This window comes from Takifugu rubripes, chromosome 9 (genome assembly GCF_901000725.2).
Source record: "Takifugu rubripes chromosome 9, fTakRub1.2, whole genome shotgun sequence".
Lineage (NCBI taxonomy): Eukaryota > Metazoa > Chordata > Actinopteri > Tetraodontiformes > Tetraodontidae > Takifugu > Takifugu rubripes.
Genome location: NC_042293.1, coordinates 2,492,412 through 2,512,068, shown reverse-complemented (window position 1 = coordinate 2,512,068; position 19,657 = coordinate 2,492,412). Strand labels below are relative to the sequence as shown.

Genomic DNA, 19,657 nt, shown 5'->3' with positions numbered 1-19,657 from the left:
ACGGATCTGGCGCGCAGAGCAGTGGCGCCCATCCTCTCTCTCTCAGTGCGACTCCTCCGAGGTATCAGGAGTAGACTAATTCAAACTTCCAGCAGCTGATATTTACCCAACGTTTGAATGATCCGAGGCGTCAAGGTAGGTCACCTTTCTGACTGATAAGCAAACGTGTTGCAGCCTCTGATTTCGGGTTACTGGCGACCAGAGTGCGGAGAAAAATTGTCAGTCCTGGACCGTTCCAGCGCGCATCAGCCAATCACTGAGAACAATGTGCTTTGAACTTTGCGCAGAATTTCAGCAGCCAGTTCTGCTGCCGAATCCGACCCCCGCGTGTTTATTCCTGTCTGGTTCCCGCCCGGGATTCAGAACAACACCTCAGAGGCTCGTTTCTGCAGCAGATGTGTGACAAAGATACAGAAGGTGAAACAAAGATTATCTGCAGTTGCGTATTTTGGGGCTGCGTGAAGAAGTTCTCTGGATTCAGACCGCGCACCACACGCTTTCTGCGGAAGAGATGGGAGGGTAAATGCGTATCTGGAAACGGGCACACAGGTGATTGAAGTGATCAGTGTTACGCAGTAGAAGGACTTTAATGATCCGCCCCAAAACAAGCGTTGCTGTGCACCTTGCGCCAGTAGAAAGGTGCGCGGACCTTATCTCAACCTGCAGCAGGACCTAGTTGCGTGTATGTTCAGTGTTTATAGTGATGGTGCGACGTGTTTTTCAACGACAGGCGAGGTTATGTCGCGCGTGAAGGAAAAATGTACACCCCAAAATGTGTTTTCATTCACATTTATGCGTTTTTGCTTTTTAAAGACCTGTGAAAAACCAAGACAACCTAACTAACTAACTAACTAGTCAAGTTTTCAGTTTTAAAACATCTTGTTATATTTAACTTAAGGGTAAAGATAATTTCCTGAAACTGTAGGTCAAACTTTACTAGAATGATGGAATAGAATGATCATTTGATTGATTTAACACACATATTTACCTGAAATCCCAATATTGGGATGAGCCTATGATGAGGGACCTTAGATTTCCCAATATGAAAGATTCCAAGATATTCATCTTCTGTCTCTGCTGTTTTCTCATTGTTGCAATGATATTGAAAATAACGGTCAACTATTGTCTGCACATCTAAAGAGAGGGGGGGGAGGCAATTTGAAGGTTTTTCAAGTGTTTGTGTTCTGAAGTTGTTCTTTTATGCATCATTGGAAAATGTGCAATGCAGTAGTTGAGCTAGTCAGAGTTTCCTGTCATGCTTACATGGGAATATCAAGATGTCCTGATTTTTTGTGTTGGATTTGGCCTTTCAGCAATTTTTTTTAATTTTTTTTTTGTGGCCGTGAATGTGCTTACATGAGCTTGTGTTCCTGCATCACTTGTGTGTGCGCTTGAGTGTGCGTGTGTGTGTATTTGTGTGTGTGTTAGCACACAAGCAAATGGCCTTGTAGCCCTCACACAGCAAAACCTCACTGGCCACTGCATTAGATAGTTTTATGATGTATACATGTGTATATAATCTGAATGCCAATGTGCTCTTGAAGAAATTTTAATATATGTAAACACACACTGAGCACATATTTCAAATGTGATGGAATGCATTGACAGTCATCGAGAGGTGTAGATTATACTGATATTTATAGGCAGTGTTGCAGGTGGCCGTACAGCTAACCTTGTCAGTTTGTTCGTGAAGTGAAGTGAATTCGTCGAAGGTGTGAGGAGGACTATTTGGACCCATAAAAGTATATTGTTTAAACATAAAGCATCATAAAGGTTGATATATTGTTTTCCTTGCAGTATATTAAGAGTATGTATAAAATAACAAATATGTCAAAGTTTTTTGGAAGGAAAACACTGAAAAACACATTTCAGAAACTTGGGTTCTGTATCCAACGGGATCCAAGGATGTTATGTAATATAGATGAATATTTAAGCTTAAACAGCAAGAATAATGTATCTTTGGCTTTTTCTTGAGCATTTTTTAGATCGCGCTTTGAAAACGCTCTAAAATGTTTGAGGACATTTTGTAGAACCATTCAAAGTACGTGAGGAGTACAAGAGTTTCCCTTGTCCTTTGTCATGTCAAGCTCATTTGTTTCTTTGAACACGTGCACTAAATATTACCACAAGTCAAGAAGATGCTGCTAATTGTGATCGCATGTGTCCGAGCGCTGCAGGTGTGCTGTCGGAGCGTCGTCACATTGCTGTCCAGGGTGCTGAATTCATTTACAACTCAAAAGCCACTGATGTCATCGTCACCTCAGAAAGGCTTTTGCCGATTTGGCCTCTTTTAACGTCTTCATCTCTCCTTTAGCCACTCCCGAGGACCAGGTGAGACGAACATGGGGATCTGGTTTCAGCAGAATCACGGGAGTCCAACACGCTAACAGAACTGGTAGGCAGCTGCAGGAACCACCACTATATCACCACCACTTGACTTTAACAGGCATTACGATGGAAGGGTCTAATAATTAAAACTGCTTTAATGAAAGAATAATGTCAAGATTTTGGAATCAGACTCCTCCGAGGAACTAGGTTGTCGCGGCTAGTGAACATGTTTTTTTCCTCATAAATATTGCCTTTACATTTCTGAAGGACTCACATAGCTTCCTAAAATACAATATTTCACATATGAATGGAAAATGTAACTATATATACGTCAAAATGTAGACAGAGACTGTGAGCCAATTATTGTAAGCAGTTTTCTGTTGTGATCTGATTTTTCAATCCAGATTAGCCGACCCAGAAAACAGTTTGAAACAATAACAAGGGAGAGTGGATCAGAGTGAGAGCAGACATTTATTTAGCTAATTATGTTGTCTGAGTTGTTGTTTTAACTCGTATCACCTGTAGTGTTTGCAGTTGCTCCATTGCATTGCTGAGGAAGTGTCAGGAAATCACTGCTGACACACTCTGAGTAACACACACACACTCCCCAACATCTCCATATTATCTCTCTCTCTCTCACACACACACACACACACACACAGAGCTACTTCTGACGTTCATCATTTATTAAAGAGTCTGATCTCTCTCGGAGACACACCATCACAGCTGTGTGTCCCACTGCCCTTTCGCTGCCTCATCCTCTGAACACGTGTGTGTCAGAGGTGCCGCGTTCACGTTTTACTTCCTCCTCAGCGTTAATCGTTGCATAAACTCGAGGACGACAACAACAGCTATCCGACACCTTCCATGTAGAGGAAGTCTGCGCTGCATGAAGAACAGTGATGTTTTTGTATCAACTCCGCTGACGTTGTCCGCCACACAAGGGAATGTTCAACTCTGAGCACAGCATCCAATACAAATATAGCCTTCCGGTTCACAGGCTGCATCCCACATATGTTCCTAATCAACAGGGATAAACACCACCAAAATAAGAAAGAGCAACAACCTTTGCAGCGTTCAATAAATCGAATGATGGAAAACATCCGCTGTGCTTTTAAACGTGTAAACAGTTGCCTCATTTCAGGTTGCCATTGTCTGTTTCTCCCCTGTTGCATCAGGGAGCTGCTTCTGTAAGCACAGACTGAACCCCCTCCATCCAGCCACACAGCTTTTCTTTTCCCACTGCTGTGCGGGCATCTGTCACACACCTGGACTCGAGAGCTCCGCTGTGAATGTCACTCGGAAATAATCAATAAGCTATTTAGTACGCAACACCGATGATGGAGAAGCCGTGCTAAATCGAAAACATTTCTAAATATTTGGTCATTTGATGAAGTTAACTACGCGCATATTAGTGTGGTTTAAAGGTCTTTCTGCTTGTTTGCTAGTTGGTTGTTCTTGTTAGTGTATCTAATCAGCTATAAATTCCAAGGTTTATATTTAAAATATTGGTACCACCAAATTTATCCTCCTGGATCAAGTTATTGGAACATCCGACACTAAACAGGAGGGTCGCAGACAGGTTTGAAAGCTCACAAGTTACCAAATCCTACATAGTGCAGATTTAATTCATTCCTTCCTTTGAAAAGTATTTTTTCCGTCAGTTCTAACAAGCATATGATTTTCACTAATGATGAGCTGCAGCTCCATGTGGATACTCTGCACTGTGAGCCTTTCACCACCAATCATGAGTGAGCCAAGCAGTTGAAAGTGAGCTCACTCTACTGGATACAGTCATTTTATTATGTACTTGTTCAATTGCTGCTACTAGCAAATCATCCAATCACATGACTGCGGTGCATTTAGGCATATAAACGTGGTCAGGACAACTTGCTGAAGTTCATACTGAGCATCAGGATGTGGAAGAGAGAGATTTGAGTGAACGTGGCTGGTTGCTGGTGCCAGACTGCATAAATGTTCAGAAACTGCTGATCTACTGGGATTTTCCCCCACGACCATCTGTGGGGTCGACAGAAAATGGTCCGAAAACTAGCTTATCCAGCGAGAGCCAGTCGTGTGGCTGAAAATGAGTTGTTGATGTGAGGAGTCTGAGGAGAATGGGTTGCTTCCAGATGATACTAAATCATTACAACCAAGGAATTTAGAAAGCATCTCTGAAGGCACAACACAGGGAACAAAGATGGGCTACAGTGGCAGAAGACCACAACGGGTGCCACTCCTGTCAGCTAAGAACAGGAGAGAGAGGATCACCTAAATCGGACAACAGAAGATTGATCAATTGTCAGCTGGTCTGATGAGTCTCAATTTCAGCTGCAGCTTTCAGCTGGTCAGGTCAGAATTTTACTTAGATAACATGAATGCATGGATCCGTCCTGCCTTCTATCAACAGTTCAGTCTGGGAATGGTGTTGGGGGTATTTTTTGTAACACTTTGGGCCTCTTAGTACCCGCTGAGCTGTGTTTAAACATCTCAGCCAACCTGAGTGTTGTTGCTGGCCATGTCCACCCTTTTATGACCACGACTGTACCCATCTTCTAATGGCTTCTTCCATCAGGATAATGCACCATGTTACAGAACTCACACCATCTCAAACTGGTTTCTGGAACATTACAGTGACTTCACTGCACTCCAATGGCCTCCACAGTCACCAGATCCAAGATCTCAATCCAATAGAGCACCTTTGGGATGGAACGGGAGCGTCGCATCACAGATGTGCAGCCCATCAAATCTGCAGCAACTGCATCATGCTAACACATCAATATGGACCAATATGACTGAAGAGTGTTTCCACTGCCTTTTTGAAAGTATTATGAAGAATTAAGGCAGTTTTGAAGACAAAAATAGGTCCAATTTCCCACAATGTCAGCTATGTGCACTTAATTAAGTGATGGGGAGTCGTATGTTGAGAACCGTAACTGCAAGCCGTTTGGCAAACACCAGCACTATAATGAAACATTCTCTTATCAAGTCTGTCTTCTCCCATAAGTTGGTGTAGCATTGATCATTAAGGTTCACTGATGATAAGGGGTATCAATAAAATAGTAATGATAGCATTTAATTCTGTATCCTGTGAAAGTTAATGACCAAGAAGCTTTTTAAAAACCTCACATGGTTCAATAGGGTTCATAGAGTTTTGATGATCACCGCTCTGGTGGTTTCAAATAAGGTGGTGCGTGAAATAAGTCCAAATATACATTTGTCCTTTGCATAACTACAAGTTCACAGGCTGATCTAAGCCTCCTGCCACCTTTCAGATGTGTTTTTCAAAATTGTGTTCCAGAATAATATGCCACTTTGACCACTTTACTAATACATGCCATTTTCTTTGCACTTAAGCGGACAGATGCCAGGTGTTGCTGTGTTAGTAGCTGGAGGCTTTTAGTTTCAACGAGTTCAAAAGTCCTTTCATCCCTGCTTATATGTCTTAAAGAATCTATCAGGGAAAATAATTCAACATCACCAAGATTGGCAAGTGTTCACCAAATTCGCCTCTTATCTGGCAGAAGGAGTTTCTGAATCCGCTGAGCTCATATTTTGTGCCATCTTTATGTCAATGCACCATTACGCTATGTTAAAAACGGGGCAAGGGTCTTGGTGGTGGTGTCCCGTACAGTGAAGGTGGAGGATCATTTTCCTGTCTGCCAATACCATTTGGCGACTGGTAATAAACACACTGGATTCATCATATCTCTTATGTCCTGAATTCAAACCTTTCAAAAAAAAAAACCTTAAGCTCACTTTTAAAATGCCTGGTTTTGAATGCTGTTTGCAAGAATTTGAGAGATGAAATATGAAGGCCTGTCTTTTCATTGATGGACAAATTTGTGCAAAAATTAGTCCCGCAATTATTAGGACGGCTACTGCGGGGAGACCGAATTTAAATGTTAGTAGCACTTAAATTCTGTTAATTAGCGCTGAGTAGCTGCAGTAATTGGTTTTTACACATCACCACCTCAGCCAAATCAACTAAAACCAGCCAATATGATTTCGGCCGCCGAATCTTGTATCCCTGTCTGAAACGATTATATTTTTCCTTCCTACTGTCTAAAGCTCCTGACATTACTCTCCACCTGCCCATTGTAACACGCTGTTCATCTCATCAATCGATTGCCCACACCGGCGGTGTGTGAATATGAATTAAGCAGGATGCCATGACTGACTGATCCCCCATGATGACTTCCAGGGTCATTACATGACACGTTGATAAGTTGATAGATGCCAACCACAGAGGGGTAATTCTCCATCTGACGGGCTCTCTGTCCTTTACAGTGATGGAATGCAGACCTGATGAATGCTTTCCTGCATTTACGATTCTGGCTCCTCTTTAGGCTCGACGGCCATTTTTAACCATGTCAGATGAGCTGTGGACCACCAAACCACACCAAAGATGGATAGTTTGACATTGTGCCTCTTTTATAACACATTTATATGAATGAAACATGAGCGTGAAATAATTAGACCTCAGAGAAAGTTTTTCAGCTCTCAAGGCCTTGTGTTGTGGAGTTTGCATGTTCTCCCAGTTCCTGCGTGGGCTTTCTTATTGAATTGCGGTAATCCTCCCACACTCCGGGGACACACCCATCAGCCTTGAAACTGCCTGTAAATGTATGGGTAAATGGTGTGCAGTCGCCACGGGATGGACCAGGGTCACATCCAGGTGACGGCAGGCTGCAGGACCTGAATTAGAATGAGCGACAGTTTACAGATGTCAGACGTAAACTGAGGTCCGAGTGTTTAAAAACCACGCTGACATTAAGGACCAAATCAGAAAACTCTCTGCCGTGTGTCGTCCCACAAAGTCCCGAGCCGTTTTTTAAGGTCACACTGTCGCGAAACGTTCCCGGTAAAAATCTTTCTGCAGTGCTACGTGCACTCACAGACTCTGTGTGCAGCGTAAAGGTTAAAAGCTCTTTTAACAGAGAATCACTTTGGAGTGCCCACTGCGCACGAGAGTGCAGTTACGGCCGTGAGGCCCTGAAGCGCACCACTTCATGTGTGCGTTAATTCAATTCCCATCATGAATGTACTCCTATAGCATGTGGAGAACAACAAACTGTTTTCTATTAAGCTGAGGTCGATGCATACGCAGTTAAATCTTTTATTTCTGCTCTCTGTGAGCCCGAAATAATCAATTTCCATGTTTCGAACATGATCCCGCCTTTAACCTTTGACCCTGATGCAGGTCATGAAATGGACCTGCTAATGGATACAGGAAAGGTTGGTTTCTATCTGACGGTGTGTCCGGAACATCAATACTAATCATAGAATACTTGATTACTGATTTTATTTTGTGGTAAAGGTGCTCTAACCCTTTAATTAGCCATCATTAGCCTTCATATATGTATTGTTTTTTGACGGTTACACATTGAATACACCCTATCCTTAAGGTAATTTACGATATGTTTAAGATATGTGTGTGTTATTTAAGGATCGTGGATAATTGGCTCTCAATAAGCATAATAATTAGAATTGAAGTAACGCAATTGTGGCTTCTTTTTTATTGCCTTATTATAGTGGTGGCTGATGCAAACGTGTTTATGAAGCGATGATATGAATATGAAGTGAATATTTTTATTGATTTCTATACTGTGCAAGCTGTATCACTGGTGCAACTGTGGGTTCTGTGAGGTGTGCGAGATGAACAAGCGCACACACAGACACATGGGGAAAACACAGGGGGATGGTTATGTGTCTCCCCTCCCAGAGTACTGCAGTCCATCGACCCTGCACGGCTGCTCTCAGCTGGATACGTGTCATGTACAGCAGCCCTGCCAGTTAGGGGGAGAGCAAAAGCTGTGCAGGTTTTAAAAAGAAGGAAGGAAGCGCAAATAAATGTGGAGACTAGTAACAACGAGGAAAGGAAAGCAAAGCAAAGGAAAGCAAAGGAAGGGCTGATGATGACGGGGATAAAATGAAACTGAGTTCAGGCTGACAGGGGTCAGAGGGAATAGGGGGTGGCCAGTCATGTTACTCCCGATTAGGTCTCCAAGGTAGGGAGAGGGCCAGTTATCAGCTGCCTCCTTGATCTGATCATCTTTCCTCTGCTGTTGCCACTCAGGGTATTGTCTGTCTATGTTTTTTTACCCCATGCCTTTTCCACAATGCAGGTGTCTGACGTCATGCTGCTACTTGCCAGGTGTGATCTATTTCCACCTTCTTCTTCAGGTGGGATGTTTTAGGCTTTCTGTTGCGTGCACTCAAGTAAAAACATGTTCATATTTTACTAACGTATTTATTAGTCCATTATGACTGAAAATATGTTTTAAAAAGCGCATTTGCATCTGTTTAATGGCAGTTTACGTTCTTTAGCTGTAAAGCTTAGCTGAGCATTGCGTAGAATAAATAAAAGAACAAAAAGGTTTCTCTGATAACACCTCCAAAGACCTGCTGTAAAAGCAGTTCAGATGGGTTTACATTCTGGGCTGGAAGACTAACTTCCTATAATCTTTGGTTACCTGGCAACATCAGAAAGGTGGCATGACTAAAGGAAGTCATGAAGCCCACCAATAAATAGACTGGTCCTAAATGCCTCTAAGGTGCTATTCAGTGGGATAAAACGGTACAAATCTAATCGTAACTGAAATGCATGCTGCTACAGCTGCATTATTATCCCACAATGCAATAAACCTGATGACAACATCAATATTATAACAGGCATTGGCAGATGGCAGCTCTGGTGTGATGTCAGCCGGGGTTCAATAAATGTTAATATTTAGCCTCATGTTGCTAGGTGTTGTATTTTTTTTATTTTTTTTTTCATTTTTGGTTTGTAACCACAATTTGCTAGTCTCACATAAAATGTGGAGTCAGCCAGTTAATGGGCTGCGTTATTTATGACTGATAATGATATTCTGCTTTACAATGTGGTGTGCATTCCTCAGAGTGTTGGCTGTTAAGGGAATAACACAGGTTTTAATAGAAAATAGAAATAGAAATTTCCAAGAACTCCTTGGACACCTGGAAAAGAAATTCTAGTCAGTTCTTCATACAAAGACACATGGAAATAACATTAATCTAGCAGGTGTAGCAGCTTGGACGAACCGTTCGGCGTTGTTCTCACAGTGGGTTTCCAAGAATAAACAACTTCTTGAACAAGTCTGTACAATATCAAGGAGCAACATGTGGTTCATATTAGTTGTTATCACTGGAATCCCCTCTGTAACTGTGCTTTAATATTTTCAGTTGCTTTGTGCTTCCGTGAGTGAAAGAGACATAGAAATAGTCCTGTTTTCGGTCAACCCCATGGAGAATCAGAGGGTGTGTGTGTGTGTGTGTGTGTCTGCGTCACATTACAGTTGTAAAATAGAAAAACCTGAGCTGCCAGCATCTAAGAGAAGCTTTTATCCTCCTACCTGCCTACCAATGAGCAGTATCTCTCATTCTCTCTCTCTTTCTCACACACACACACACAAACAAACACACGCAGGCACACCTTATACCAGCAAATTTTTATTTTCAGTCTCAAATTATTTTTAAATTTCAGCTTCCAGAAAGAGATTTATGTCTCTTATAATAGACAGCAATATAAATTTGGCTATAAAAACTTAAAAGAGTTTTATAAGAGAGCGATAAGACAGATCTTAGCAGCGTTGTTTAATTAGTGATCTACCTAATGGTGCGAGCAAAGCTGTCCATGAGGTGCACAGACAAAAAAGGGAAAAATATCTATGTACACTCCAGCTCAATGCAAATAATTCATTGGAATTAGCAACACCGGTGATCAGCTATCTTTAATAATTATACTATCTGATAAGTCAGTGTTCATGATAATAATAACTAAAAAAGAGGGATTAGACCTCCACCAAGCAGAACCTTTTCCCCCATTCTGTGACTTAGACCCATGATCAGGTGTGTATACAGGCAGTTGTTATAAAATGTTACATATAGCAGGTTGCTTTATGATCAAAGCCCCTCATCTTTAGAAGATCTGAGGTCAAAGTGCATCTGGAAAAAAGGAGTGTCACAACAGCTTAATCTTCGTTGGTGCATTATCACCATTTTCTGAAAAATCCATTATAATCCATTAAAATCATTTTGTAACTATTTGAGTTCTGATGTTCAGAACAGACAGATAAACACTGACTGTCCCGTCACCTTGGAGAAGGTAACAATGATGATGACTATTATGTAATTAAAATTAGTACTACTTGGTACTACATCTACTGCTGATGATTCAAAAACTGACCTTACGTAATAGGAAATAAATGGCTGTCTTCTTCAAGGAAAAACGTCTTTGCACAATTGCTTCTTGTCGGGCACGTTGTGGTTCTTAAAAGGTGGACTTGCTGCACCTTTGCTGTTGGGATCTTCAGATCAATCACAATAGTGGCAGAATCCCATTCACCACAATTAATCCAACCAGATCAAATGCAAAGGTCAGATCTGGCTTACTTTATTAATCCACCTTAAATCAACATATTCATCTCCGTATCGGTCTGAAACCTGACTTGTATCGTTTTATGATTATTGTGTATGTGTATTAACCGACCATTAACTGTGTAATCTTTGGATTCCACCATGAAACGCCTGAGATTCAGTTAATGATACAGCAAACGGTCACAGTGATAAGTGATAAGTGCTGTTGGCGCGTTGTCAGTTTTTTTCTTTTCTTGTGTAATATTCACTGTAATTAAGCAAGGCAGGAAGGGGATGAAACTTGAAAGTCAGGCACAACATACACTTCAGGGTATAAACTCATCGCTGAGTGGAGAATAAAGATCAGAATACAGAAACTTTTGTTAATCTGTGGCATGAGAAGGCCAGGCTCATGTATCAATCACCTAGCTAAGATGACTTATCCTCATATAACCAGAGGCAAACACACACACACACACACATGCAAACACACAGAAGAAGAGAGAGAAGGGGTTGACTAGTATAATCAACTCCACATTCTCTTTTGTCATGTTTGATTTTTTGTTTTTTGTGAAGAAAAACAACTTAAATCGTGAGAAGCCAATGATCATTTCCTATTCCAGGATGTCAATATTATAATGCTACAGTCATACACGTCAGGTAAATGATTAAGAATAGATAAAAAGTGTATTTATAAGAATGTTTGCACTATTGTTAAAGCTGAAAAGAGACATGAGGGAGGTGGGTGATCTCAAAGATGTGCGTGCACTTTGGCTACATGAATCATAGTTGGTGCTCATGGACTTTTTTGGATTTAACTAAAAAAAAGAATTCTTTGCTCTAATAATCCCAACCTAATTTGTACGACAGGGCCCGAGGTCTTCTTAAGCCATGTCCCTCAAGTCTACACAATATCTCACTGACAACCACCAAAAGGTGTCACTGCAGTTCTGAATGTTGTCTGGTTCCTCCCAGCGGTTGTGAATTAACCTCAGTCCTCTCTTCTCCAACCAGGTATGAAGTCCAGATGGTGTTCTCCTCCATGTGTGGTCCACTTCTGCTCTCCCTGACCATTTCAAGGGCCACGTACCATCCTAAACATCCACAACCACCGCTTGACTCCACCCTGCTGCACACAGTGCACCTTTTTCTTAAGCCCCCACCCCTGACCTTCACCCTCAGCCCCCCACCTGCCTCTACCCCACTCACTTTGAAGAACCTTTTGACATTCCTGGCACTCCCTGAGCCCATAATGGTGGCCCGTGTCCCCGGCCTATTCCTGTTTATAATGTGTCAGAGCATATTGGTCTCTGTCGGAGAGTCACCTCCATCCCGCCGAGAGATCCGCATCGAGGGGGATCTGGTGCTCGGCGGTCTGTTCCCAGTGCACGAAAAAGGAGGTGGGGTGGACGAATGTGGGCGTATCAATGAAGACAGAGGTATCCAGAGGCTGGAGGCCATGCTGTTCGCCATAGACAGAATCAACAGTGACCCTATGTTGCTGCCTGGGGTCTCCCTTGGGGTCCATATTCTGGACACCTGTTCACGGGACACCTATGCCCTGGAGCAGGTGGGTGATCATGGTATCTCTATAGTAACCATGAATTTAGATATGAATATATTAAAGAAGCATTAAACTAAAAATGTGTTTCTATCATTCAGGCTTTGCTGTAACTTAAGCTGCTAAATTTCCAGCTCCTATTAATTGTTTTTAAGGCCCCTTTTCCTGTTTAAATGACATAATGGCTCCGTGTGCTTTCACATTCATCTCTCCCTGAAAAACCTGGTGCTTGCATCACTCTTTACTGTCCTTGCACAGCCCTCATTTTCAAACTAATGAAGCAGATTTTTTTTTTTAAACGGGTTTTTTTTTCGCTTCGCTTCATTTTTGGAGGCATTTTAGGGTGTGAGGAATAAAATGCATGCTTTCCATTTCAAATTAAGTTCAACATTTAGGGCTCTTTAGGTAATAACGTTCAGGTGTAAATGCACCTTGAAACTCTTTTTATCCTTTTTGACTAAAAGGTGGCGTTCAAATGATAACCTGAAATCTGAGGACTGAGGAGGATTGATCCCCCTCCTGGACCTGGATTTGGGCATCAATCTGCTCCTGGAGAGTCTTTGGTGGATTTCAAACCTCCGTTGTGCTTGTTTCTGACAGCTGGCCCAAAATCTTGCACAGGAGTGACCTGTTATATGCCCTCCTGCCCTCCATGCACACATTTGTTCTCAATTGGGGTCTCTTTAGATTATTTTACACACATTAGGAACAGATTATGATGTAATCTGGTCTCATATTACAGGAAATATTAATTATATCAGTAAAGCTTTTTATTGTACATATGTATTTTACTACATTGATATGCAAATTCTCTAAATAAAAATAATCCAAATTCACAGTATATTAATTAGCTGGACTCAATAGCCAGGCATCTCATGAAAGGCAAACTACATTTATTCTACATTTATGTTTCAATCAAAATTTCTGGGTCTTTTAGGCACTGGAATTTGTGAGAGCTTCACTCACCAAGGTGGATGACACAGAATTCATCTGTCCAGACGGCTCATACGCTCTACAGGAAGACAGCCCACTGGCAATAGCTGGAGTCATCGGTGGGTCCTTCAGCAGCGTTTCTATACAGGTAATTCATATGGGTGTTAAAAAAAAATACAAAATACATTTTGACCAGTATTGTCTAACTTTAAGACCACTAGTGTGTCATTCTCTCATCTTTTGTGACAGCGACTCTACAAAAGTTAATGTCGAATGTGTTTATGCCTCTCTCTGTTTGTACGTGCGCATATTTCTTGGAATCGGATTCCGGCGGTGTGTTCGCATGTGTCTCTGCAGCTCTTGTAGCTTGTCACAGAGCTAGGTCATTTGCATAGTTTAGCATAAAACCTCCTTCTCACTTACTCCTCTGTGACTGCACAAAAGCATCCCCCTATCAGCTCTTAAATCCCTAATCTCTGCAACTGTCTCTCTGTCTTTCTCGCCTTCTTACTCTGTCTTTGCAGTTTTGTGTATTTTTTCTTGCTTCCTGTGCCGTAAATCATTTCTCTCCCCGCTCTCATCTCATTTTCCATCTTAATATGCATTCAGAGGGGTCCCCCGTGGCTCTTTGGCAAGAGCCAAGAGTGTGCTGACCTCAGCCCTCTTTTACTAGTCTTCCTTCCAGAGGCAGCCATTGTGAATGCATCTGCTTCATCTCGTATTCTTTATCACACCATTATCCCTTTTCTCTTCTTGTTGCCCTTTGTTGATGTGGTTTTTACCTCTTTTTTCCGAGGCCAGGCCTGTTTATGAGACCTGATATGTGCTCTGATGTCATGCCATTGGATGACATCCAGCTAGTCCTTCATGTATCTTCACTTGGCCAGTCTGTCTGTTGCTGCTAAATGAAGTCACAGAGAATTATTTAACTACACACAGCTAAAATCCTGGTGTTTTGCACACATTTATGCCCTCTTCCCCACCATCTATGTGATAAAATCTTGGTGCTGCATACGACCCTCATTCCAAGCTGAAAACAAGGTGGCCCTCCACAGCCACACCAATTTTGTTTCCTTCCAGCTTATCCTTTTCCTCTTTCCTCACTTCTTCATATCGATTTTCATATATATACTGTATATATATATATATATCGATCACAGAAGGGGAGTTCTGTTCATTTTCTGTAACCGTCATACAGGTAGCCAATATGCTACTGCGGTTCATCGAGCGATGAAGCTACATTTTGACAACTGCCGTGTCCAGACTTGAAACTCTGTCTGCCTCTGTGTGTGTGTGTGTGCTTGTGTGTGCATGTGTGTGTGCGTGAGCGAGCTTAAACATTAGTTGCCTGATGAGATTCGAGTTGTCAAAAACAGCTCATCAACAGCTGTGAATGAAATGTAGAAAAGCCCAAAGTGATGCGTGCCACAAGGATTAAGACAGGACCAGACTTTCAAATTAACGTGCTGCACGTGTTTACTTTTAGGTTTTCACATTCATGCTGCTTTTATGAGATCGGGTTGTAGGAATTGTTTATTTCTAGTGGTTCTCGCAACATCTGTGCCTAAAACTGTGTGGATGAGAGCATGACCCAACTCCATTTCAGCATTAAAAGAGAATATTATATGGATCAGTAGTACCCCTGATGATGTCCATCACTAATGCATAAGTCAGTGTTTTATTGAACATGTGTGTATGTGTGTTCCACGTCTTGTTTGTTTCAATTACACTTGCTGCAGTGTGGTTTTTTTTCATCATTAAATAATCGCATGGAAAATTGCCATAGTGCATCAAAAGAGTTCAAACACTTTCCCAAATTGTTGCTTTTAACAAAAGTGAAATGATGAAATGAAATGGATTATTTTCCTTCTTTCTCGGTGTTTGGACTGTTCAGTTCACTCACAGGAATAGCCAATATTGATCACATATTTTCATCAATGATTAAAAAGTGTTGCCTGTGTCAACGCTTATCTCTTAAGGCATCGCAAGCACTCTGAATTCAGAAATATGAAGATATGATATGAAGACGGAGAAAGAAAATTGCCGATCTTATTTTTGATATACTTCTCCTCTGTGTCCTCTGATTTTCCAATGTTCCCTTTTTGGATTCATCTTTAATAATTGACTCTGCTACCACCATATTTCAAAACATTTACACTGTAAACACCACAGGTAGCTCATCTCATTCCACAGGCCCTGGTTGATGGGGTTTGCTCATTGCTGTAATGGGAAGTCAAACCTCGTTTCAAGTGAATATTACCTTATTTACTTTGCACAAATGAAAGAGAGGTTCATAAATAGGTGTCCAATTTTGAGAGTCTATAAATTCCTGTGTATTAGCAGCTGTGTATTATCCCCACCACCCCCCGGAGCACTGAGAACTTGCTGAAATAGTAATATTTACTTATTGTGCTCTCCTTTCAGGTTGCCAATCTTCTCAGACTTTTTCAAATTCCTCAGATAAGCTACGCCTCAACCAGCGCCAAGCTTAGCGACAAGACCCGCTACGACTACTTTGCTCGCACAGTGCCCCCGGACTTCTATCAGGCCAAAGCTATGGCTGAGATTCTTAGGTACTTTAACTGGACGTATGTATCCACTGTTGCATCGGAAGGTGACTACGGTGAGACTGGCATAGAGGCCTTTGAACAAGAGGCACGAATGAGGAACATCTGTATTGCTACTTCAGAGAAGGTAAGAAAAACAGGATATGAGGAAGCACACACACACAAAACTGGTCACTTTTAATCTGTTGTGTCACATTGATGTATGGCCTGAAGCTGTGACGCTAACAATAAAAGCAGGAGGACATTTGTGAGCTCCAAAAAGTTCAGCCCCATGTGTTATCTTGTTTTACACAGAAATTAGCTTCATACTGTATCCATGTTATTAGCTGTGAACTATAAAATGAAACCTTATCTGCAAAAAAAAAATTGCTCTGCATAATTTCACATTTGTATCTCTCTTTATAGAGTGACATCTTTTTGTATGATGGTAATATAAACTAATAAAAGCATGAAAAGTCTGAGTCTCTTTTCACAGGTGGGGCGATCCAATGCTAAGAAGTCCTATGAAGCTGTGATCCGCCAGCTTCTCCAGAAGCCCAATGCCCATGTGGCCGTCCTCTTCCTCCGCAGCGACGACGCCAGAGAGCTGCTGGCAGCTGCCGCTAGGCTCAACACCTCCTTCATCTGGGTGGCCAGCGACGGATGGGGCGCCCAGGAAAGCATCGTCAAGGGAAATGAAGTCACTGCCGAAGGGGCTATCACGCTTGAGTTAGCGGCCAATCCCGTACCAGATTTCAACCGATATTTCCTAAGCCTGAAACCGAGCAAAAACCACCGCAATCCCTGGTTCAGAGAGTTCTGGGAGCAGCGGTTCCAGTGTTCCATGGGTGGTGGAGGAGGGGGAGGTGTTGGACTGGGAGAGAAGCCTCTCCCCCCGTGTGACAAGGACTTGCAAATGGACAAGTCAAAGTTTGAGCCTGAGTCCAAGATCATGTTCGTGGTAAACGCCGTGTATGCCATGGCCGCCGCCCTCCACAACATGCAGCGAAGTTTGTGCTTCAACACCACTAAGATGTGCGACAGCATGAAGCCGCTGGACGGTCGCAGACTGTACCGGGATTTCATCCTTAATGTCAGTTTCACAGGTAAGAAAGCTGGAAAGTCTAAGATAAGGTGCTCAATGTGGTTGAGAAGTGCAAAAAGGAATGCTGAAGTGGAGGCGGGGAAGCAAAGGAGGTAGATAACATGAAATAGACGGGGATGTGAGTCCTGTTTAACAGTCCACTCTTTTGACAAAGGAATGTTGTCCTTATCCTCAACCAAAGCAGCCAAACCACCAAGCATAAAAGCACTGAGACAAATCTGCTTAATTGCTGGGGATTGTCAGAGCCAGCCTGCCATTGACACCTATTACCCATGCGTAATTGATACGACACTACAAAGTTGCTTTGAGGAACGAGAGCTGCACTTAATCCGTCAGCCGAATTCCTCTCCTTCGCACTAATGAGATTGTGTGTGTTATAATAGCTCCTACAGCAGGCCGCCTGTCAGTCTCTGTAGGGTTCGGAGAGAGGAGACAGCGGATCGCTTTGACTGACAGTCGGGGTACAAAGGCAGCGTTATAAATAAACCGCTGTGTCTCGGGGACTGACACAGGTTTAGAGGTGTTTATTTTTCCCCCAACCGTGACCAGGAGCAGACTTCAAAACAGCGCTAACATGGTAGCTTTGCCACGGGACGCTTGGGAGAGAGCAGGCGGATGGAATACCAGAGAATGTCGTCACCTACTGAGGTGCTCACAGGCACGACTGACAGGCAGACTGAAACGAGAAAAGTGAGCCTCGGATAAGGGAAGAGAGAAGAAGGAGTAAAAAAGAGACGGGGGGGTGTGCATAGATGGAACGAGGCAGCCCAGAGGCGACGCCACGGTGGGCCAGCAGGCATCAGCAGAAGTCCATGATTCTCTTTCAAATCCCCCCCCTTTTTTTTGTCCGTCACAAATCAAAGGTTGAAGCCATTTTGCACCAAGAGGGGAGAAGGAGGAAAATGCTCGAGTAGGACAGAGAGAAAAGGAGGGATGAAATTCACATTCACAGTCTCAGCCTCCGTTTGGCACAGTTCCTGCACAGAGCGGGATGAACCAGGAATGCACATTCACACTCAACTCTGGAAACGTGTTGGATAAGAAGGGGGGACAGAGGAGGAGGAGAGGTGTGAATCCCTCTGTGGCTTCTCTACATTTCAGTCTGATCACCTTTCTCTCTGCTTTCTCCCTCCCTCTGTACCTGCGTCTGCATTCAACACAGCAGCAAATAGGAAACGGCCAAAATGCTCATCGTCATTAAAAAGAGTACATTAATGTCTTTCAGTTCCTAAGACAATGCGGATATCGGATATCGAAGGCAGCACAGATAAATGGGGCATTGTTTTTGTTGGGAGCTGTCGGTTAGTGCTGAGTGGCACCCCCACTCTTGTGCATAGGTGTTACCCGTATATAAGGAAGGAGCTGAGGTGAGTTGAGGTTGAATGGGAAGTATGAATACTGCAGCATCACCATCCGCAGTGCTCTCAGCCTGAACTGTAGCAGATGGAAAGCAACACTCTCTATCTCCCTCCCATCTTTTTCAGACGTGGTCATCATGCAGTTGTGGCATTGCACCCAGTTCAAACTCTAATTTTTATGGTTTACGTTCTGTTGGTGACAGACTTTCCCTCATCCCCCCATTCGTAACTAAAAGTGTATCACCAACCAGGCTCGACCAGGTTTCCTTACGTGTGCGGAACGTGACGCACTCAGGCAGTGTGTTAGTGCGGTAAGACTGTGTTTGCCGATGCCGCTATCTTCCTCTAGTCCCGTCTAGTTGCTATGGTAATGAACCCATGGCTCTGTTGCCAATTGTTGAAGTGATCTGGTAGATCCCAGGATCTGCTTGCTGCTAACTACCACAGAGGAAAATCTGTGGACCGTAATAGGTGAGCGGCGCGTCCAAACGCATGCAAACGAGTCTTTTTTTTTCTCCTTTTACTCAGAGACAGCCTAAAATGCTTGTTTTGTACCGGCATGAAACTGCAGACACCCCCAACCCACACACTTCTCAAAGCCATCATTCAACTCCCACCCACCTCCCAGATCTGCAGCAAATATATCAGTATATACACACTTGCACACAGTCTTCTGTTCAAATAGTGGCGATAGATGTGATATTCCTTTGGTGTGTGTGTGTGTGCGTGCGTGTGTGTGTGTGTGTGTGTGTGTGTGTGTGTGTGTGTGTGTGTGTGTGTTAGCAGAGGCGGTGTGCCTTCAGGGCCATATTGAGCAGAGAGCTTACTGCAACGCTTATATGCTAGAGAACAACCTTCACTCCTCTTCTCCCTCATTTTCTCCTCACACTCTTCCTCTACCGCTCTCCCTTTTTTTCTCACTCTTCACCACTCTGTCTCGCTGCATCCCTCTCTCCGTCTCCATTCTCTTTCTCACCCCGAGAGTGTCCTACTCTCTGTACGTTCAAAAACATCACATCCCACTCAGACTTCACAAGGTTGCTCTCCTGCCTCCACCGCCTTTCTGCGTCAGTCTGCTCCTCCACTCCTTCACTCTGCTCATCCCTTCATGCAGCCTTCACCTTTTCCCTATTGATTCCTGTGTATAAAAGCTTTCCTCTATCCACATATATCTCTGCTGCAGTCACAACAGCTCCTTTTGCTATCTCCTCTCTTGCACATCCCGCATTCAACTCACTCCTCCCTGTTGTCACTTCTCTCCTTTCTCCTTTCTTATCTTGTCTCTCAGTTCATCCTCCTCCCCGGCATACCCCGTCTTTGACCTGGCATTCCTCCCTTTTGTCCTCCATATCTCGCTACCTATACTTCTGTCAGGACTCAACTCCCCCTGTCCTCCTGGACGCTTCTCTCTGTTGTTCTGGACATTCCTCTCTCCTCCCTATCTGTGCAC

At 43.1% G+C, this 19,657-nt stretch overlaps 1 protein-coding gene across 6 annotated transcripts in view; it reads left to right on the top strand.

Annotated features, from left to right (window-relative positions):
- grm3 (glutamate receptor, metabotropic 3) overlaps positions 1-19,657 on the top strand; it is a 29,082-nt gene continuing 9,425 nt past the window's right edge. The window contains exons 1-7 of one of the 6 annotated variants that reach the window (XM_029842287.1): positions 1-135; positions 2,315-2,395; positions 8,457-8,514; positions 11,719-12,274; positions 13,203-13,346; positions 15,623-15,892; positions 16,241-16,850. In XM_029842287.1, coding sequence (XP_029698147.1) covers positions 11,732-12,274; positions 13,203-13,346; positions 15,623-15,892; positions 16,241-16,850 — 1,567 coding nt within the window. In that variant the 5' untranslated portion in view covers positions 1-135; positions 2,315-2,395; positions 8,457-8,514; positions 11,719-11,731. Of the gene's footprint in view, positions 136-302; positions 550-2,314; positions 2,396-8,456; positions 8,515-11,581; positions 11,641-11,718; positions 12,275-13,202; positions 13,347-15,622; positions 15,893-16,240; positions 16,851-19,657 lie in introns of those variants that run through there. The other 5 variants (XM_029842288.1, XM_029842285.1, XM_029842286.1 and 2 more) reach the window with 5 other exon arrangements.